We start from the raw sequence: 23010 nt of genomic DNA on the forward strand, positions 1-23010 counted from the left end.
AAAAACGAAGGTGAAGAGTCACAAACAATGCTGGTGTGCTTTACCAACTAACTTAAGTTAGGAGCATGGCTCTGATACCATGTTTCTACTGTTGCTACTGTAGTCCGAACAGGAAGAGGAGAAGAAGAAGAAGAAGAAGAAGAAGAAGAAGAAGAAGAAAAGAAGAAGAAGGGTTTGTCGAAAATCTGATGGGTTTTCCCATTCAGTCGACCCCCTTAATCTATATTAGATTCTAATCATAGTTACAAAAACAGAAATGACTTTACTTAAGTGTGGGGTAGAGTAACTCTAATAACACTACCACATAAGCAAGTTACTTAATAAGCAGAAGAAGACTAAACTACCCCTATTCGGCACATCTTAACACATATATTAAAGTCTCCCAAGTGTCTTCTTTCTTTGTGTCTGAATTTTTCATGGTCATCATAGATGTTCCTTCTCCAACTTTCATACCAACAACCAAGAAAATTTCTTTGCTTATCGACCCATGAACTTCTCGGGTCCCTAGCTCAAAGCGGAAACTCCAATGCGCTTGGACTAGTGCCTCCTTGGCTTTGGAGAGTTTGTCAAAGAAGAACAACTCTTGCATAGACAAGAGGAAGAATAACGTCAAGGAGCCATAAACCCTCCAAGGGAGGACTGGATGGGCCGCCATTGGGTGATATGTGAATCCTATGCAATGAGAGTTTCCTTGGGAAATGGAGTAGGTGGAAGCTCGGGTAGAGCAGGTACTTCCAACGAGTTAGGTTAATCTGACAGCCTTCTAAGAATGGAAGTAGGTAACTCCTAGTCAATGACTTTTCATCATGACGCTCCTCTCATCTATGCGAAACGTATCTTGAATCAATTTTGAAGGGCCATGAGTGGTGTCAACTTAAACCCAGCTTTGACAAATCTCACCTCGATAGAAATCCCATGACCTACACAGGAAGACCCGACTTGAGCCTCGGATTCAGAGTCGGGTCATAAAAGACCCAAAAGATTTATAGAGGAAGACTTCTTCACTCTTCAGATTTAGAGTAGTTTGATAATCTCCCCTCAGATGGTCCCCTCAAGTGGTATACCTCTCCTAGATGAACCAATTCCTCCATCCTCTCACCGAGTCTCCCTAGAAGAACAAGAAGATTTCAACAATGTTGTTGACAAAGCCATGTTGGGCAATTAGGATGCCTCCCCCTCCCGACAAGATTCTGATGACTCCCATGAGGAGGTAATCCGCTTCTCCCCTTACTTTAATATTGGTCTTTCTATTTTTGCCTAGAATTGTATAGGAATATAAAGAAAATATTTTCACAACAACTTTATATTTCATATCAAAAAGTTCACTCCTATTATAATTTTTCTGTATTAAACCAAGGTGGGAACTCAAAAAACAGAGTTCTTAAAAAGGAAAATAGGCTATCCCAACTTGAAATTCATGGAGGCTAAGGGCTTTACAGGTGGTTTGGCTCTTTACTGGAAAGATAATGTTGAAATCGAAATAATTAAGAAGTCAACAAGGAGCATAATTTGTCACATAAAATCTCCCCCTCCCCCTCCCCCTGAGTTTCCTTGGATGCTTTTCTTTCTTTATGGAGAACGCCACAAAAACCAAAAAGCAAAATTCTGGAAAATCTTGAATGAAGAATGACTGGATATTCATCGAACTAGAACCCCCTTGACTATCTCAATACTGACATTAATTTTGACTGTAACACTGATGAGACTAAAGAGAATCAAACAAATAATTCCATCATGGCTCAAAATTTCAAAAATTTTATAAACTCCCTCCACCTCACAGAAATCAATATAGTTGGGGGCTCTAGAACTTGGACTAATGGGCAAAAATGAATGGCTAGAAGAGAAAGGAAGTTGGACAGAATGTTTGTTTCGGATGAATTCCTGAATATTTTTACTTCAACAAAAGCTTCAGTCTGTCAAAGATGGGGTTCTGATCATAAACCTTTGGAGAACAAAATAAACCTAGAATCAATCTCAAAACCAAAGCCCTTCAAATTCTTTAAAAACTGGTTGATGGAATCCAAATGTGGAAAAATAATAAATCAAGAATGAGCTAAAAAAGTCTAACGATATGCCACTTTCAGAATCTCTAAGAAACTTGATTAAATAAAAGGAAGACTAAAATCATGGAATAAAACCCATTTTGGAGATGACATAATTGAGCATTTTGAAGAACAATTCCAATCTCAGAGGTCATTTGAATTTGTGGGAGTTGAGAATTATTTGAGAAAATAATCATAGAAAAAGACAATGCTGCCTTGTTGGCCCCACCATCTAAGGAAGAAGTCAAGGAAATAGTAATGTCAATGGGAGGTCTCAAGGCCCCAAGACCAGATGGATTTCCCTCAATTTTCTTTCAAAAGTCCTAGTCTATCCTAGGAGATGATATTTTTGCCCTTGTTGATGAATTATTCAGAAATAAGAAATTTGTGGATAAACTTAACCATACCTTTACACTTTCATTCCCAAGTCCAAAAATCCAACCGAGGTCAATCACTATAAGCTAATTAGCTTATACGATGTCACCTACAAAATCATATCAAAACTGTTGGCCAATAAAATGAAACCTCTCATAAAAAAATGTATTTCCCCATATCAAGTGGCCTTTGTGAAGGGTAGAATGATCCAAGACAACCTTGTCCTAGCTCAAGAGATCTTCCACTATCTCAAGACTAGGAAGGTTAGATAAGGTTGCATGGCCTTAAAGTTGGGTATCTCCAAAGCCTTCGATTTCTTAAATGGGATTACATACTTGGATCCCTTTTTACTTTAGGATTTTCTAAGGACTGGTGTTCAATGATAAAAGCCTATATTTCAACTGCCCAATTTTCTATTCCTCATAAATGGTTGTCTGAAGGTAACATTTCTATTTCTAGAGGAATAGGACAAGGAGATCTGTTATCTCCTTACTTATTTGTCATTGCTATGGAAGGCCTCTCAAGGCTCATCCTTCAGGCAAGCAATGAAGGCAAACTCTTGGCAATTAAGGTAGGAAGGGACTCCCCCCTCCCCCCCCCCCCCCCCCCCCCCCAATCTTACACCTGATCTTTGCAAATGATGTCCTTCTTCTAGGAAATGCTAATAGAGAAGAGGCCATGGACTTTAAGGACCTCCTAGAAAGCTTTCAACTCCTTAAGGTTAATCTCCGAAAGTCTGGAGTCTTTTTTAGCAAAAACACCCCAAATAAGGGTGCTAGGATGATTCAAAGACAATTGAAAATTCCTTCCCTAAACCCTGAAAGCAAGTTCCTCGGAACCCCTCTCTTTTGGAAGAGAAAAAGAAGCCACTCCTATGGCTTTCTTCTTGAAAAGTTTAAATCCCGACTTAGTAAGTAGAAGGCAAGCAACCTTTCCTATGTTGACAAGCAGCTTTTCCTATGCTGGCAAGCAAATCCTCATACAATCCTCCCTTCATTCAGTCCCCATTATTGCATGAGTATTGAAAAATTGCCTCAATCAAGTATAAAGTAAATGGAAAAGATTTAGAAGCAATTCTGGTGGAATGATATGGGAGGAAGAAAACATCTAAAATGGGCGGCCTAGAACTTATGTGCTTCAAAAGATGGGGTTGGTCTGGGTTTAGGACACTTAGCTTTTAGAAACAAATCCCTCTTGGCTAAATTAGCATGGAGATTCATTGTAGAACCATATACACTTTGGGTTAAAGTTTTTTTGGTAAATACCTTAGAGGGAATCAATCTTTTCCCAGGACAGCCCCTCCTTCAACTTCAAGAGTTTGGAAAATTCAAGTGGAACCATGCATTCAAATCCACCAGAAAAATTGATCTCAAACCATCAAAAAATTCCAAGGCATTTCCCCCGGATCCAATCAACCAAAGAATTCATTGCTCCTCAAGATCCCCCCAAGAAAAGACAACAGAATGAGCATAGATGACATAATTCATCAAGAACCTCCAACATGGAACTAGAATACGATTCAATCCACAATTCCTGAATTCAAAGATCTCATCCTTAGTACCCCTATATCAAATGATCAATTTGACAAATTTCTTTGGAAAGGCTTAAAGAGTGGAGAGTTTTCAAGAAAGCTAATCTACGCCTCATCCTGGGATAATCTGAATCTCAACCTCAAAGGCTAAAGTATAAAATGGATAAAAAGTTTTCTTGGAAACTTAAATGCCCACCAAAAATAAAATTGTTCTTGTGAAGACTCATTAGGGAATTTGTCCTTTGTAAATCAGACCTTTTGAGTAGAGGTCTCCTGAGTAATGCCACCTGTACCTTATGTGACCAAGAAATAAAGAACTCCCTTCACCTATTTCTTTGGTGCTCCCTCGCAAAAGCTATCCTCTTTGCTAGTCCTTGGTCAATTTCCCTTTCATCATTCTCAGAAGTTCTGCCTTTCCTGGCACATAAATTCAATAACAAAGCTATCCTTAAGCAAGTCTTGATATGGTTAGCCATATATAGCTGTCATTTCATTTGACAGCTAAAAAATAAAATGATTTTTTTTTAGAATGTTGAAAATGTTGCTTCTTGTGTCTTTAGACAAGTCCAAATATTTTTGCAAGTGTATGTCAATTCTGAAAATCAAATCAACTAAGACATTTGTTTCTCCTATGGAATCCTCCAGGATCAAATTGCTAATATCCAATCAGAGGATAAAATAACAATAATATGTGATGGAGGTTTCACTCAACTGAATCAAGGGTCTTACGTTTTGGTTATCTTGGATAATAATTCTAAGTTATTATGTGTTATTGGTAACAAACTCGATGCTGTTTGTAGATGCGTGGCAGTCCAGGAATGTCTTCTTTTTGCTCAGAAATTCGGGTGGCCCCACCTTGACATCCATATTGATGCAAAATCTCTAGTGGAAGCTCTGAAAGGAAAACTAGAATTTTTTGATACTCCTTCACTCCCCTCTTAGAAAACATTAATAACTTATGTTCAAATTTGTTATCTATAAATATCAATTACAGGAGCAGGGAACTTACTATGGCCGCCCATCAAGTGGCCTAAGAGGCCAAAAGAACTATAGTGTAGGAACTATAGTGTTTTGCTACTAAGGCTTAGTTTGAAAGGAGTACAAATGCAAATATATATATAGTGAAAAACCTTATATTTTATTTTATTTTTTATGTATTTATACTGTACATGTTTTCCAAAATGAGGCTAGGTAAATATTCCCAACTGGTTGAATTCTTATGTTTGTGTTTCTTAATATAAGTTAAAAAACCGCTTCACGGATGATGTGGGCCAGCATCAAAACCTTTTCGTGAACAATAAACGAAAACTTTGTCGCCACTAGAGAATTTTGAAATCACCACACGGAAGATTCCATTTGAATGCTTCCATACAATCTCTTACATCCACCCAAAGCGAATCTTCCATGGGCAACGTAGAACACGAGTGACACTAACATTTCTCCCAATATTATGGTCTATGGTGGACTCAATTCCACCTAAGCTTCAAAACGTGTGATTGCCTGAAACGCAGACGTGGCCGATCGGCAAGTCATCACTTGGATCTCTGTCAACAACACGACTACTCTCCTGTCTCCTCATCAGCAATCTTATTTCTCCAACGTCTAATCTGTACATAAATCAATATCAATAGCACTAAAAGATGGGATTCACTTTTCACAATATGGGGCCTCTTATTGGACGGCCCATATATGTGAACCCACAAAAACTCCGTGGGCAATTTCACACTGTACATAAATTAAAAAATTCCAAATTTTTCTGCAGAATGCCGAGAGGATAGGCCGACGGATATGAGGCCCTGAGCCCTCTTTTTATCCGCCTTTTATCTTCTCTCTTTCCCTCATCTCTCTCTCTCTCTGAATCAGAAGTAGAGAAGAGTGGAAGAAAAACTTGCATCCATGGCAATTACGGCCACAGCCACCGCAACGGCCACTGCAGCAACTTCAACAAAGCTCCCCTTGACATCCTCTTCCTCCTCGATCTCTTCTCCTTCTGCTACTTCCAGTCTCTCAGTCTCCAATGGCGCTTCCCGTACCAAGCGAGCCCTCGCCTCTAAAGCAGCTCCTCTCCTCTCCTCCTCCTTCACTAACCCCTCCAGCATCTTCTGGTGGTCCGCTACTGCCACCACCACCACATCAGCTGAGACTACGCGGCGGAGTCACCGCTCCCTGACGGTCAGAGCTGCTAGAGGGAAGTTCGAACGGAAGAAGCCTCACGTTAATATCGGTACAATCGGCCATGTCGACCACGGAAAGACCACTCTCACTGCTGCTTTAACGATGGCCTTGGCCGCCGTTGGCAACAGTGCTCCCAAGAAATACGATGAAATTGACGCTGCTCCGGAAGAGAGAGCCAGAGGTATCACCATTAACACTGCTCACGTCGAGTACGAGACTGAGAAGCGCCACTACGCCCACGTCGACTGCCCTGGTCACGCCGATTATGTCAAGAACATGATTACTGGTGCTGCTCAGATGGATGGCGCCATCCTTGTTGTCTCCGGTGCCGATGGTCCGATGCCTCAGACTAAGGAGCACATCTTGCTAGCTAAGCAAGTCGGTGTCCCCAACATGGTCGTGTTTCTTAACAAGCAGGACCAGGTCGACGACGAGGAGCTTCTGCAGCTCGTTGAATTGGAAGTACGTGAGCTCTTATCATCTTACGAATTCCCCGGGGACGACATTCCGATTATCTCCGGCTCGGCGCTACTAGCCCTGGAAGCCCTAATGGCGAACCCCAGCATCAAGAGAGGGGAGAATCAGTGGGTTGATAAAATCTATGAACTCATGGATTCTGTCGACAACTACATTCCTATCCCGCAACGGCAGACCGATCTTCCATTCCTCCTTGCTGTTGAAGATGTCTTCTCTATCACCGGCCGTGGAACTGTCGCTACTGGGCGTATTGAGAGAGGATCGATTAAGATTGGTGACACTGTCGACCTTGTTGGCCTCAAGGAGACGAGAAACACGACTGTTACCAGTGTAGAAATGTTCCAGAAGATCCTTGACGAAGCCTATGCTGGGGAGAATGTCGGTCTTCTTCTTCGAGGTATTCAGAAGACTGATATCCAGAGGGGAATGGTCCTTGCCAAACCTGGCACCATTACTCCACACACCAAGTTTGTTGCCATTGTTTATGTACTCAAGAAGGATGAAGGTGGCAGACACTCTCCCTTCTTTGCTGGTTACAAACCTCAGTTCTACATGAGGACTACCGATGTTACTGGGAAGGTCGCACAAATCATGAATGATAAGGATGAGGAATCCAAAATGGTTATGCCGGGGGACCGTGTTAAGATGGTTGTTGAGCTTATTATGCCGGTGGCTTGCGAGCAAGGTATGCGGTTTGCCATCAGAGAAGGAGGGAAAACTGTTGGTGCGGGTGTCATCCAGTCTATCATTGAATGAGAATGTTTGCTTCTTTCCCGGCCGATAATAACCCTTGGCATGGAGGCAAATGATTCTTTCACTTGTAGAATATTTTGGGACTTGAACAATCAATAATTACTTGCAGTTAATGCAACTGGATTTGCATCGAGTCCTGATTTTAGTGTCATATAGTTCTGCAGTTTTGCTCTTCTTCAACTTTATAGTTTAGGTCAATGAACTTGTTTTTTGATTCTGTGTATTTCCAATTCTCTATTTCTTCAAGTGTTGCTGATAGTTGTAGCTAAGATTCAAATATTTTTGCTAAATGAGTTGGCTATCCAATTATGGCAAACTTTCTTCAGTTTCTTGATCTACTTTTTCAAATTCTTTGGTGTTATTTTTCCATGTAATTTGGTTTGATAGGACAGCTGGACTTTAGTTGACTGTAGTAAATGTATCTTTGATTGCTGGCATTCTTTTTTTCACTTGTATGGACTGGTTAGATTAGCTTTGTCTTCATCATCGTGCCGCATACTTGAGATCAGACAGGTTCCCCATTTGTGAGGCATAAAATATCATCTTGGATTGAAAAGAGATTGAAGAAGGCACATGCACACACATCAAAACTGCAAGGTCTGGGTTGTATTGATTGAATGTTTTAGGAATAACAAGGCAAAAACATCCTTAGTGAATTAGTCTTGTTTGAAGTTGAAAAGCATATCTTTTCCAGCCTGTTTGCAAATCATAGTTTAAAAAGACCAAAAGTTCCCTTTTTAAGTCTTTGAACTCTTTCTTGAGGTCAAAGGCATAACACACTGAACTATGTTTCCATAGACTTGTAAGGTATGTAGATCATCATCCTCTAAGGATTGGCTATGAATCCTGTTTTTCCATTCCATTCTGTTGAGTGTCATCCATTGTTAAATCATGAGCGATTAAATTATTTTTTTACTACTTCAATTAATGTCCTTTTTGGTCTGCCTCTAGTCCATCTTGCTTCTTCAACTTGTAAAGTATGTAGATTATGTTAATGAATTGATTAAAGACAAGGACTTGGCTTTCATTATAACTCAAGGCTTTGCTTATTTTGGTAGAAAATAAGAGAGAAACGGAAAGTCAAGATAAGTTCTAAGGAATATAAGAGAGAAACAGAAAATTATGGGAGGTTCTTAAGGAATTCTGTAGATTATCTCTCTTATTTTCTATCAAATCAAGGGATGCTAATGGTTTAGCTTATCTTGCAACCACAATTAATATTTGTAGATTATCCGTGTATGTAGAGAACTGGATGACGTAATGCTATATTGCTTTTCTTGTAAGCATAATTTTTAGTCCTTTAATTGAGGAGTCTTTTTGGGTTTTTTTCAGTCAGTTTTCAATGAGTTCCACTACCTTCATCAATGAAATTTTATTCATCCATAGGCTTAAGATGGATATTTGGGATACTTGTGTATATGTTATGAAGAAAGCTATAAGCTTTTCTTTCTTGGGATTTCATTCCATGATGGAGAGATGTGTTTAAATGTTATGAAGAAACCTATTAACATTATTCAAAAGAAGGTTGAGTATCTAGACTTGGTATATAGATTGTACATCACAAAACATTTTCCTTATCTTGTTTTAGTTTCTTGCTTCATTGTTCTAATTTCTAAATACTATTTTTTTAGACATTTTTTTTTCATTTTCATGTAGAATTTTAAAAACATAGGAAATCAAGCGTACTTTTGAAGTGTCCAGTTTTAGGCATTAAAAATTTTAGAAATTATTCAAAAATAACATCAAAATTAACTTTGTTCTTTCTTCATTTTCTTTTAGTATAATTTCTTTGTTTTGTTACTAATTGTTCTGCCTTGAGGGAGAAACAAAAAGGACTGTTTTTAAGTTGGATTTAGAAAAGGCTTATGACATGGTGACTGGGAGTTTCTAATGGACACTCTTAAGCGTAGGGGATTCGGAGCAAGATGGTGTAGATGGGTGATTGGCTGCATTTCTTCATGTCATTTCTCAATTTTGGTAAATGGAGTGGCAAGAGATCTCTTTCCTACCAAAAGGGGCCTTTGACAAGGAGATCCTCTATCCTCCTTCCTATTTACTCTAGTAGCCGATGTGCCGAGTAAATTGACCAGAAGGTTAGATGCAAACAATATGATTAGAGGCTGGAGAGTTGGAAGGGAGGAAGTGGTGGTTACACATCTATAGTTTGTAGATGATATTATCTTGTTTTTGTGAACGAAGAATAGAAGAACATATGAACCTAAAAAGGATAATACATAATTTTGACAGTATCTACAACCTTAAAATTAATTGGGGCAAGAGCTGCATGGTGGGAGTAAATTTAAAGAGTAAAGAGGTGAATCTGCTAGTTGGGTTATTGGGGTGTGAAGTAGGAGATTGGCCATTATAATATTTGGGACTACCTTTGGGAGGAAATCGAAATACAGATAGCTTTTAGTATCTAGTGGTTGAGAGATTTACAAAAAGATTTGTGGATTGGAAGAGAAACTACATTTCTTTGGGAGGTAGGATGACCTTAATAAAGTCAACATTGGCAAACTTACTCGTGTATTTCCTATCTACCTTTAGGATACCGGTGAAAGTGGCAAACTAGTTAGAGAAGATTATGAGGGATTTCCTTTGGGAATCAGGAGACACAAAAAAGACCATTTAGTGAAGTGGGAGGTGGTTTCTAGAAGTAAAAATGAAGGTGGTCTAGGAATAGGAAATATCATAGTAAGAAACACAACTTTATTGGGGAAATGGTTATGGATATTGCCGTTGGAACATGATAAACTTTGGGATGCAGGAGTCGACCCTAGGGCTTCTTGACGCTCTCCCTGGAAAGCTATTCATGGTATATTGCCTTCCTTATGTTAAATTTGATGCTTGTGCAGGAAACAAAGTGTTGTTTTGGGAAGATGTTTAGGTCGGAGAGAGTCCCCTTAGTGATAGGTTCCCTACTATTTATTCATTGTTAGAAAACAAAAAGGAGAGTGATCTCTTCAGTTTTTATTGATAATTCTTGGGACCTGGGTCTGAGGAGAGGTCTAAGGGAGTTGGAAATGACATTGGTGGATGAATTAGTTAACTTTTTAGGGTCATCCTATCTGGATCAATCTTGTTTGGACAGTAGAATTTGGAAAACTTTTCCATCTTGTGTATTCACTTGTTCCTCCTTTGATGTCCTCATTCAATCAACAAACCTTGCAAGAAATTTTCCTTCAAAAGAGGTTTGGTGTTGACCTATACCTCCAAAAATTCGAGCTTTTTGTTGGGAGGTGGTTCTCCAAAAAATAAATACTCTAGATATGTTGCAAAGAAAAAGGCCAAGTTTTTGCTTGTCACCTCATGTTTGTAGCCTTTGCTTGTGTTCTGGTGAGACGATCACACACCGATTAATTTCTTGTCCATTTGTGTGCTTTCTTTGGACATGGTTCTCTTCCATCTTTGGTTGCAGGTGGACACCTCCCCTGGACGTGGTAAGCCTTTTTGACCCAAGCTTTTTTAGGCAACTAAAGAGGCGCAGAAGAGTAATGTGGAAGGCCACAAGAGCAGTTATCCTATGGCCGGTTTAGGAAGAAAGAAAGAATAGGATCTTCAAAGGAGTAGAGAAATCCAAGGAGGAAATTGTAGAAAGAATAACCATTATGACTATTCAATGATTGAAAACTTCGAATTTATTTAAAGACTTCTCTGCTGAAGACATTTACAGGAATCGGGGAGTGGTGGCAACTACAACCTCCATAAAACCTATTATGTAGGAGTTGTAGTCCCCACCAACACAACAAAGAATGAATCTGAACTTTGATGGTCAATAAGAGTGGGGGACTCATTGAGAACGAAGGTGATGGCCTTGCTTCAAGGTGTAAGATATGCCAAACAATTGGGGTTACACCAAGTTGAGATAGAGGGAGACTCTAAATTGTTAATTGATTAGCTGCAATCAGGTATGCTAGGAGCTTGGATTTATAGACAACCCATAAGGGAAATCCTCAATATAACAAGGGAGATTGGTGCTTTCTTCAAATGGATAAGGAGATTAGCCAATGGCTTAGCTGATACATTGGCTAAACAAGGCACTAAGAGGGAGAGAATGTTTTGGGCAGTTTTGTAATAAACATTACTAGGGACTCAATACCTGTTTAGGGGTTGACAGTTGTACTTAATATTGTATTAATGAAGTCCGAGAATGAATTCTACTTTTTTAGCTCTAATCCCAAAGAAGAATAATGCCAACCAACCAGGGGATTTCAGGCCAATAAGTCTAGTCACTAGTATTTATAAGGTGATTGCAAAGGTGTTGTCTTTGAGGATTAGAAAGGTGATCTCCCCAATCGTTTCTCAAGCTCAAGGGGCCTTTGTGCAGGATAGACAGGTTATTGATCAGATCTTAATTGCCAATAAATGCGTGGAAGCTCAAAAGAGATTAAAGAGAAAGGGAGTGGCTATTAAACTGGATCTAGAAAAAGCCTATGACTTAGTGGATTGGAACTTCTTGATTGAAATTATGAGGAAATGTGGATTTGGAAATTTGTGGTGTAAATGGATCATGGGATGCCTACAAACTAGTCACTTTTCTGTAATAGTTAATGGGTCAATGTATGATTTCTTTGAAGGATTCCGTGGACTTAGGCAGGGTGACCCTCTTTCTCATTTTCTAGTTACTGTGATTGCTGAAGCCCTAAGCAAATTGATTTCAAAAGGAAATGGTGTGCAATTATTTAGGGGATGGTCAGTTGGGAGGGATAATGTGCTAGTCACAACTCATTTACAGTTTGCAGACGATATTCTTATCTTTTGTGATGGAGAAAACATGGAGGGAGTGGAAAATCTGAGGTTGGTTGTGAAACTCTTTGAGAGGATGTCTAATTTGAGGATTAATTGATCAAAGAGTTTATTGGTTGGAATTAATATTCAAGAGGATCAAGTGAGAGATCTGGCAAATTCCCTAGGTTGCGAGAAAGGTGAGTGGCCAATGAAATATTTGGGTTTACCCCTTGGAGATAACCCTAGATTTGCTAGCTTTTGGTCTCCGGTAGTGGAAAGGATTGAGAAACGGTTGGCAACATGGAAAAGGAACTATATCTCATTGGGGGGGGGGGAGGAGAATAACCCTAATTAAATCCACAAGGGATAGTGAGGAAAATTGAAAAAATCATGAGGGATTTTCTCTGGGAGCCTGGGGAAAAGAAGAAGGATCATTTGGTTAGACGGGAAAAGGTAAGGAAATTTAAAGAGGAAGGGGGTTTGGGAATAGGGAATGTTAGACTCAATAATTAGGCTTTGCTTAGCAAATGTCTTTGGAGGTTTCCAAAAGAAAATGAGAAATTATGGCATAGAGTGGTCACAAGCATTCATGGCATGTCGAGCAACGAATGGGATGCTAGATGTCTCCGTAGGGCTAACTTGGCTGCTCCCTGGAAGGCCATCCATGATGTTCTCCCTACATTCCTAAACTTTATCAGGTATGACTTGTCTACTAGTAGCAAAATCAGATTTTGGGAAGATGTGTGAGCCTATTTCTGAGTTCCTAAGTCAACCATCTCACCTTCTAGGGTTGAATTGGAACTTTGGATTTAATAGGAACCTTAGAGAGTCTGAACTTCTTGCAGTGTCCGAGCTGTTAGGATTGTTGAGTTTAGTTTGTTTGGGGGAAGGTGGGTCAGATTCTAGAATTTGGGGTCCTAATGCCGATGGGTCTTTTTTTTTGATAAATGAGTGAAATTTTATTAAGCCAACAAATAAGAGTTACATGCAACCTGTGGAAAGGCATGAGATGTGACCTTTCCTTTAAAGCTAATTACAGAATTATAAGCACAAAAGAAATTACACTGAAGCCTAAAATAAAGTTATCTCGGGAAACTCTTTGTTTTGCAAGTGAATTAGGCAATGAGTTTGTTGATCTGCCTACCCATTGAACTCTGATTGTCATATTCCTTGTTAACCATTTAACCTTTTTGAGAAGATCTCTAAAATCCCAAATCACAGTGTTTGGATCCTCTAGCCAACCCACTATCACCTGGGAATCCCCTTCAATAATCAGATGCTCTATGCCTAGCTGATTTGCAAGCTGGATTCCTTGTACAACAGCTAGTAGTTTGGCCCTTAAAGAGTCTCCCACACCCGTGGGACTTGAGTACAAAGATATCACGTTACTATCTTTGTTTCTCAGCACTCCTCCTATGCCTGAAGGTCCTGGATTTCCTCGGCTACTTCCATCAAAGTTCAGCTTGATAAACTCCTCCCCTGGTGACATCCATTCAACTCCATGTCTGTCCTTCCTGGTATAAGTATTAGCCATTGCTAACCAACTTCTCCATAGGTCATCAAAAGAGTATGCATCAAAGATTTTTCAGCCACTGAATTGCCCTTGTCAAAATACATTCTTTAATTTCCAAGAAGCTCCTTTCTTTTTCACAAAAGATTTTGGTGTTCCTTTCTTCCCAAACTGTCCACAACAAAGCTGCTCTTATGCACTTGCACATAATTTGCCCTCTCTTTGTGTGTCATTCAAAAATAGACGGACTAAACAACAAACTAGTATCAGATGGCAGGTTCCACCTACACTCAAACAACGTAAGGATCCAATTCCATAAAGCTGTAGCAAAGGAGCAAGAGATTAGTAAGTGGTGATAATCCTCATTCTGAGATTTACAAAGAATACACCAATTAGGGGATAAGCACCAATTTAGTCTTCTCTTTTGTAGGTTTTCAAAGGTGTTAATCTTTCCATAATAAACTTCCCAACAAAAAACAACAATCTTTGGGGGAATGGGCCTAGTCCAAAATTCTTTAACTGGGAAATTCTGAGGTGTAGAAGTGAAACAAAGGGACTTAGAGAAAGAGGAGCAAGTGAACAAACCATTCAGGTTAGGGGTCCAAATTCTTGTGTCAGGTTTGAGGGGATCTTAATAAATAGACTCAAGTGACGACAATAAATTTGAAACAAAAGCACTTTCATCATCACGTAACCCTCTACGGAAACCAAAATCCCAATTTAGGGCCAAAGAAGAATCTGAGTAGGAAATAAAACTGGAAACCGGCTCTTCCTTATAAAGGGAAAGAGAGTAAAGAGTGGGAAAAAGGTCTTTAAGAGGTTGGTTGCCCACCCAAATGTCTTCCCGAAAAAGAACATTGTGTCCAAAATTAACATCATACCTGACCAGATTGAGAAAATGGGGTAGAATTCCGTGAATGGCCTTCCAGGGTGTCCCAAGAGTCGCCCGTGAAGATACCCTAACATCCCAACCGTTCTGCAAACAGCCATGAATACTATTCACCACATTGTGCCACAACCTCTCTCTCTAACGGCCATCTCCAAAGCCACTTCCCTAGTAAAGCTTCATTCTTAAAAACTAGATTTCCCAATCCTAATCCCCCTTCTTCCTTACTCCTGCTAACTATCTCCCACCTAATCAAGTGATCCTTCTCTTCCACTGGCTCCCACAAGAAATCCCTCATCACCTTTTCTAGCTTCTTGGCTTCCCTTGAGGGTATCTTGAATACAGAAAGAAAATAAATTGGAAGACTAGCGAGTGTCGCCCTAATCAATGTCACTCTACCCCCTATCGAAATGTAACTTTTTTTTCCAAGCAGCCAACATCTTTTCAAACTTTTCCACAATTGGATACCAAAACCGACTTTCTTTTGGGTTAGCTCCTAATGGAAGGCCCAAATAGGTTAAAGGCCAATAAGATATGGAACACTCTAGAGAACCTGCTATAGCCTCTACCTCCCAATCTTCCAAATTGATTCCCACCACACAACTTTTGTCAAAGTTAATCGATAGGTTTGAAGCATACTCAAAGAATTTAATAAGATCTTTTAGGTTCCTCACTCTCCCTAAGTCTCCCCCTTCACAAAAGATGATGATATCATCAACAAACTGAAGATGAGTCACTATGACATAATTCCTGCCTATCCTTCAACCTCTTATTAGCCCTTCCCTATTTGCTTTAGAAATCATTCTACTGAGCACATCTACCACAGGTGTGAACAAAAAGGGGGAAAGAGGATCTCCTTGCCTGAGCCCTCTACGTGCTAGGAAGAAGTCCTTGACCCCTCCATTAACTAGAACTGAAAATTGGCAAGATGTTATGCATCCACTCACCCACCTACACCATCGATCCCCAAATCCACATTTCCTTAGCACTTCTAATAGAAAATCCCAATCTATTGAGTCATAGGCCTTCTCAATGTCTAGCTTACAAATAAAACCTTGATTGCTTGATCTCCTCGTTTCCTCCACATTCATTTTTTTATAAGGATCTTATCTATAATTTGCCTATCTTGGATAAAAGCACCTTGGGCTCGAGTAATGAGAGACGGAAGGACCTTTTTAATCCTTAAAGAAAGCACTTTTGCCACTATCTTATAGATGCTGGTCACCAAACTAATCGGCCTGAAATCTTTAGGATGTTTGGCATCTGATCTCTTTGGGATGAGAGCTAAGAACGTGACATTAACTCCGCAACTAATCACATGGTTGTTTTCAAACTCCCTAAACACCTCAAACAAATCTTATTTAATAATGTCCCAACACTCTTGATAGAAAGCCATGGTAAAATCATCTAGTCCAGGAGCCTTTGACCTGTCTATAGAGAAAACAACTTGCCTTATCTCTTCCTCTTCAAAGTCTCTTTCCAACCAAGCTGCCTCACTGATTGATAGACCTGGCCAATCTAGATCTTCCACTCTCACCCTTCTCTCCAATGGCCTTCTCAAAATGGATTTAAAGTGAGTTACAAAGCAATTGGCTATCTCCTCTTGTGACTCAATTTTTACTCCTTCAACCTCAATCTTGGTCACAAAATTTTTTCTCCTTTTTTCATTGGCCATAGCATGAAAGAACTTGGTATTCCCATCCCCTTCTTTGATCCATTGATGCCTAGAATTTTGCCTCCAAGATATCGCTTCCCTTAATAGAACATCTTCCAAATCCTTCTTCAACTTCCATCTCAATTCTCTTTCTTGTGCACTCATGGTCCTTTCATGTTCCTTTAAATCTAAATCCTCAATTTGGGATGCTTTTAACTCCTTAAATCTCCCAAATTCCTCTCTATTCCAATCTCTTATTTTGGATCTCAGACTTTTTAATTTTTTGTGGAATCTAACCCCTTTTCACTTAACTCCCCTAACCACTTCTCTTCATCACTCCTTCACTTTATGCACAAAGTCCGGGTGTGTCAACCACATGTTCTCGAACCTAAAGGGTTTAGGTCTAATCCCAAAAGTCTCTTGGCCTAACTCTATAGGACAATGATCCGAGGTAACTCTAGGTAGAGCTCTAGTCACTAAACCCCTCTAGTGTGCTTCCCAACTTTCCTGAAGGGTCATTTTCTTGTAAATCCTTTCTTCATTTGATGGTTGCCACACAATCTTCTTCTCATTTTCCAGTCAGAAATTTGGTGGCCTCCTATCCCCCTAAAGTCAGTGCTTCTTGTTGGGAAGTTTCTCATGGTTGTATTAACACCTTTAATGTACTTCAAAGGAAAAGGCCAAACTGGTGCTTGTCCCCTAACTGGTGTGTCTTGTGTAAATTGAATGGTGAGACTGTTTTCCACCTTATATCTTGCCCTTTTGTTAGTTTTATTTGGAATTGGTTTACTTCCCTTTTTGGGTGTAGGTGGTCCTCTCCAGACAGGGTGGAAGGCTTATTCAACCCTAATGGTATCAGTGGTATGACTAGGAGGGGAAGGATTCTTTGGAGATGCACTAGAGCAGCAATACTTTGGACCATCTGGGAGGAAAGAAACGATAGGATATTTGAAAGTAAAGAAAAATGCAAGGAAGCTTTAGTTGAAATAATAACATTGAGGGTGACTCATAAAAAGTTTGAAGCTGTTTTCAGCTTTCAAGGTTGAAGATTTTTTCAGGGTTTGGGGACTTATTGCTGCTTCATCATCTATGAGACGACAGCTTGTTGAGACTTGGTCCCCTCCAACAGAGGGTTAGAAGAAACTAAATTTTGATGGGAGTTGTGTGGGTAACCCGGGCCCTTCAGGTATTGGGGGGGCCATTAGAGATGAAAATGGTTCCATCATTGTCCTTTACTCCGGTCCTGTGGAGGTAGGTGATGTGACAAGGGCAGAGTTTCTAGCTGCAGTATATGGGGTTGAGAAGGCTAAAGAGTTGGGGATCAATAGACTGATCATTGAGGGAGATTCAAAAACTGTGATAAAATGGTTGCAGAAAGGGGAAGGGGTGACATGGTAGTTGAAGAATGAATTCAGAAGATTTAAATGGATGTCAAGGAACTTGTCAATTCAGGTGAGATGGGCAAACTGCCAACAGTTTGGCAGATAGCTTAGCAAAGCAAGGGGTTCACAGATCGTATATGTTTTGGGCACACTTGTAATTCTGTACTGGGTCAGCTTACTATGCTGATTTCTTTTGTAACTTATTGTTGCATCCTAAAGTATTTTAATCAATAAAAGTTTCTAAGTTATTGATAAAAAAAATTGTATTAATGAAGTTACCGTTTCCAATAAAAAAAAAGTTCTGCCTTGAGCCTTGTTATAAAGGTTTTGTTCCCTTCACCTATCTCAGATTGAGCACAACTTACAACTGTCCTTTTCCCCCGTTTTATGTTAATTGTGAACCACCAAATGACCTTTTTTGAGTTGTCTCTAATTTGAGACAAGTGTTCAAGAACAAAAACTTAAGGGCTCATTCTATTTTGTTCTTCATACTCAAGGATGAAAAGCATTGAAATGAATCAGTTACTGGTAAATTTGGGTTTTTGATGGAGTAAAGTGTTGGTGTCTTTCCTTTATTCTTGCCTTGGATCAGGTATGACTTGCATTCTAAGAATTGTATTAAAAATTGGGAACACTTTTGGGTGGGGAATTCTCTCTTAAGGGACCAGTGCCCTTCCGTGTTTGCTTTGTCACTTTATAAAAATGAGCCTATTTCTACCTTCTTGGTTCCTTCCAATTCTGATTCTATGTTTGGTTGGGATTTGGGTTTAAGAAGGGCTATTAGGGATACTGAGTTAAGTAGTACTTTGTCTCTCTTGAGTGTACTTGATGGGGTGTACTTGGACCCCCTTCAACTGATAGAAGAATTTGGGCCCCCACTTCTCATGGTTTGTTACTTGCTCTTCCTTTTTCAACACCCTAACCCAATTGGAAACTAATGGGGGTCTACCTTTTCCTGTTAAAGAAGTGTGGAACAAACCTATTCCTCCTAGGATTGGTTGTTTTTGCCAGGAAGCTTACTTGGAAAGAATCAATGCCTGTGATGTGCTTCAAAGAAAAAGACCAAAAAACTGTCTTCTTTTTGGTGCTGTCTTTGTAAGGTTGCCGGTGAGAATTGCTACCATTTATTGATCTCTTGCTCATTTGTTAAAGGTTTATGGGAATGGTTTTCTTCTTTTTTTGGATGCAAGTGGGCTCCACCACCAGATGTGAAAAGTTTGTTTGCTCCTTCCTTTTCTAGAAGAAAAGGGGAAGAATAATGTGGGGTTGTGTGGGTGCTGCTCTTGTTTGGACTATTTGGGAATAAAGGAATTCTAGAATATTTTCATGGAAGGAGAGAAGCAAGGAGGAAGACATTTAGGAGGTGGTTTGCTTTAGGGTATTCATCTCTTCAACAATGTCTCAATCGATGATTTGTCAAGAAAACGGAAAGAAATTATCTTTTCAGCCCTGATGCTAGAGGTATCAGTTCCAGCTTCCCCTTTACAAAATGAACTTTGACGGAAGCAGCATTGGCAACTAGGGCCTTTGGGTTGTTTGCTCCTTCCTTTTCTAGATTTCCAAAGAAAAGGGGAAGAATAATGTGGGGTTGTGTGAGTGCTGGTGTTGTTTGGACTATTTGGGAAGAAAGGAATTCTAGAATATTTTTAGGGAAGGAGAGGAGCAAGGTTTAAAGTGTCGATGTCGATGGAAATGTTGCTTACCAAAATATAGGACATATGTCGGAAATGTCGAGGGGAAATATTGTAAAAATTAGAGACATTGTGGAAATATTATGAAATATGTGGAAATATGAAATGATATTTTGTAAAATGATAAAAGAAGCATTAATACATATTTCTAGACTATTATCTTATTCCCAACCATTATATAAAGCTAAGGAACTAAGATCAATAACAAATTAGTAAATGACAATTTACTGATTTATTATGCATTTTGATGTTTTTACAAGGTTATCTGATATTTTATTTTCTTATTTTTAATTCTGATTTATTATAAATTCTAATATATTTATTTCACACTAGTAAATAGAAATACATTTATTCTGATTTTTTAAATATTAAAGTTATAATACATTATGTTTTATCATAAATTTAATAAAATGATTCTTCTTTTTGTAGTATTAAGATTATGATGAATTCTGATTTCTTATAAAACTTAGTGAATTTATTATTATTTTTAATACTAAACTTATAATAAATTATGATTTAGTATAAAATTTAATAAATTTATTCTGATATTTTATATTAAATGTAGAATATGATTTATTATAAAATTTAATAAACATTTGCTGATTTCAATAAGTATTTACAAAAATACTAACTAGTTAATATTTTATTACTTGAAAAATATTTTATTTTTATATTATAAAGTAATTAATTTATTCTTTTGTTTTTATATTTTGTTAATTCTTTTTTATAAATATTTTATTTGAAATATTAAATAGAAATTATTAATTGAATAATTTATATTAATATATTGTATTATAATAATATAATATACTAATATATTATATTATTAATGTACATTAGTCGACATAATAGGAAAAGTTGTCTTTTTTTGGTTATTTGGACCGATTTGGTCGACATTTCCAAAATATAGGAAATGTCGACTGAAATAATGTAATTTTTATATTACCATCCATTTTCATGTCGGTGAGCCTCGACATCGACATATGCTGGGCGACATTCACGACATTTGAAACCATGGAGAAGAGCAAGGAAACCATTTAGGAGGTCGTTTGCTTCAGGGTATTCCATTGGCTTAAATCAATTGATCTCTTCAACAATGTCTGAATCGATGATTTGTCAAGAAAATGGATAGAAATTGCCTTTTCAGCCCTGATGCAAGAGGTATCAGTTCCAGCTTGTTCCCCCCCAAGTGGATTTTACAATACGAATTTTAATGGAAGCAGCATTGGCAACTGGGGCCTTTGGGTAGTTTCCTCCTTCCTTTTCTAGATTGCCAAAGAAAATGGGAAGAATAATGTGGGGTTGTGCGAGTGCTGTTGTTGTTTGGACTATTTGGGAAGGAAGGAATTCCAAAATATTTTTAGGGAAGGAGAGGAGCAAGGAAACCATTCAGGGGGTGGTTTGCTCCAAGGGATTCCATTGGCTTAAATCAATGGATCTCTTCAACAATGTCTCAATCGATGATTTGCCAAGAAATTGCCTTTTCAGCCCCGATGCAAGAGGTATCAGTTCCAACTTGGTTCCCCCCCCCCCCCAAAGTGGATTTTACAAAATGAACTTTGGTGGAAGCAGCATTGCAACCAGGACCTTTGGGTATTGGGGGTGTTTTAAGGGATGAGAAAGGGAAAATAACTGCTTTGTTCTCAAGCTCAATTGAAGAGGGTGGCTCTCTTAGAGGCTAGAGCAGAGATTTTGGTGGCTTTAGAAGGTGTTCAGAGAGCTAAGGACTTAAACTTGAGGAAGCTGATCATCGAAGGAGATTCTAAACTGGTGGTAGATTGGCTGAAGGGAAACAAAACCAGCCTGTGGATGTACAGCAATCGGAAGAAAAAATTCAAGTGGCTGACAAAATATATGGAAGTTAAAGTAGATTGGGTTAAGAGATGTGCAAACTCCTTTGCTGATGGGTTGGCAAAGCAAGGGGTGAATAGGGATAACTTGTTTTGGGTTCACTGTAACTTTTCTGCATTGTTTCTGGTTTGGGGGAGATAAGAGAGGTGATCTCCCCTTTGTATTCCTTTTTTCTAATTAATGAAATCCTTTGTTATTGATAAGAAAAGTGTTGGTATCTTTGTAAATAGGCAGCTAGTGTTGGTGTTCTCTTTAAAGTTTGGTTCATTTCTATGTGGCAATCACACCTTTGGAAGATAGGAGTGTTTGTGTTAGTGGGATTGTTGTTGTAGGGGCAGTAACAAGCTCATTCCAATTTACCCAACACACTTGGAGAACTCAATTGTTTATAATTTGTTTGAGTGCTATGGGGATATACAACAAGGGTAGCCCATCCACCACCTCTTACCCCCCAACCTTGGTGACGGCGGGACTTGAAGTTTCTGCTACAACCAGCAAGAGAACTTACCAACTGAGCCAGCTGGCACCGTCATTTGTTACAATTGACTTTTGTGATATATAAGTTGATGATGGTGTACTGTTGTTAGTGGTGCCCTTTATGAATATGACGAGTTAAAGGAAATGTAGTCTAGGAGGTTTCTTGACTCTTCCACCATGTCAACATTGAGTTGCTGCCTTCTCTTGTTGAGGTAATTTCTATGTTCTATTTATTTATGTTTTTGACCATCATTGCTGGAACATGGTTTCTTTTACTTGGGAAGTCAAAACTGAAATGATAATGTTGATTTTTTTTTATCTAAGAAATTTCTCTCATACCTGGCGGCTGGCACTAGTAAAGAAGGAAATCAGGGACATGGCTTGCCATCAGAGCTGGGAAAACTGTTGGTGCAAGTACCATCCGGACCATTATTGAATGGTACTAATTGCTTAAGTTTTTTTTTTTTTTTTCTTTTTTCTTTGAAAATAAAGTAAAGAGAATTCATTAAACTAAAAGGCTTTACGCTTGATGTAGGTGACTATGTGTTGAGAGAACACTCTTGGAAAAATTCATGTCTTCCATAATGAGAGTATAAAGAAGGACATGTGCAGGGGCAAGCCAAAAAGAATGCTTGGGTTAGTTGCATCTAGCCTTTGTAAATTTCCAAGGTAAAACACAACAGCTTATGGAAATATGGAGGAACCTACAGAAAGGCAGAAGGTATACTTGTTTATTTCCTTATTATTACGTCTTTTGATAATAAAGAGAATTCGTTAAACCAAAAGCCTTTACACTTGACGTAGGTGACTAAGTTTTGAGGTAACACTCTTAAAATAACTCATGTCACATGTGGTGCAAGGTCAGGCCAAAAAGAATGTCCAGTTTACGGGTTTGGTTGCATCTTGTCCTTTGTAAAGTTCCAAGGTAAAACACAACAGCTTGTGGTAAACATGGAGGAACCTACAGATAAGCAGAAGGCATGCTCTTTTATTTTCTTACTCATAATACCATTCTCTTTGGTTGTGTTATTAACCATAACCTACAGATAAGCAGAAGGAAGCTATTGGTTCTATGGTTAGAAGCCATCAGTGGGTACTATTATTGCTAATTGAGTGACTAATGAAAAATAATTGCCAATGGAATGATTTTACTTGTTTATAAGTCTTTAATTAAGAGTTCTGCAATGTGGCTGTTTGTTGAGTTTAGGTTGCTTTCTTTTGTTGTTGAGAGGAGTGTTTGTCTTTTTATGTTTTGTTAGGCTTTTACTTATTTGACAGTTTGGTTCTTTCTTTTTATATCTGTTTTATACTTTTATTTGAGTGTGGGCTTCATGTATTGGGCCAGCTTAGGCCCATCTTTCTTTTGTTTTAATCCTCGGTTATTGCAACTGCTCTATTAAGGGCATTCTTGTCTTTTTTCTATTAATTGTACATTAGTTGAATATAACAAAGATTAAGGCTGTAATCAGCCCAAGATT

The 23010-nt window shown here is 38.7% G+C and overlaps 1 protein-coding gene and 1 long non-coding RNA gene across 2 annotated transcripts; both read left to right on the top strand.

Moving 5' to 3' along the window:
* The first annotated feature begins 1016 nt into the window (after nt 1–1016).
* Nucleotides 1017–23010, top strand: LOC148862225 (uncharacterized). The gene is made up of 4 exons (XR_016112767.1): nt 1017–1210; nt 21857–21971; nt 22068–22253; nt 22398–23010. It is a non-coding gene; the product is annotated as an uncharacterized LOC148862225 (long non-coding RNA).
* LOC148862226 (elongation factor Tu, chloroplastic-like) lies at nt 5515–7678 on the top strand. The gene has a single exon (XM_088983687.1). It carries the CDS (start codon nt 5845–5847, stop codon nt 7354–7356), a length of 1512 nt encoding a protein of 503 aa, XP_088839813.1. The 5' UTR covers nt 5515–5844; the 3' UTR covers nt 7357–7678.

This window comes from Nelumbo lutea, chromosome 4 (assembly GCF_056320005.1).
Source record: "Nelumbo lutea isolate HS-2025 chromosome 4, American lotus-T2T, whole genome shotgun sequence".
Lineage (NCBI taxonomy): Eukaryota > Viridiplantae > Streptophyta > Magnoliopsida > Proteales > Nelumbonaceae > Nelumbo > Nelumbo lutea.

Excerpts from the sequence above, each read along its gene's own strand:
- LOC148862226 (XM_088983687.1), top strand. The coding sequence starts at position 5,845 with ATGGCAATTACGGCCACAGCCACCGCAACGGCCACTGCAGCAACTTCA.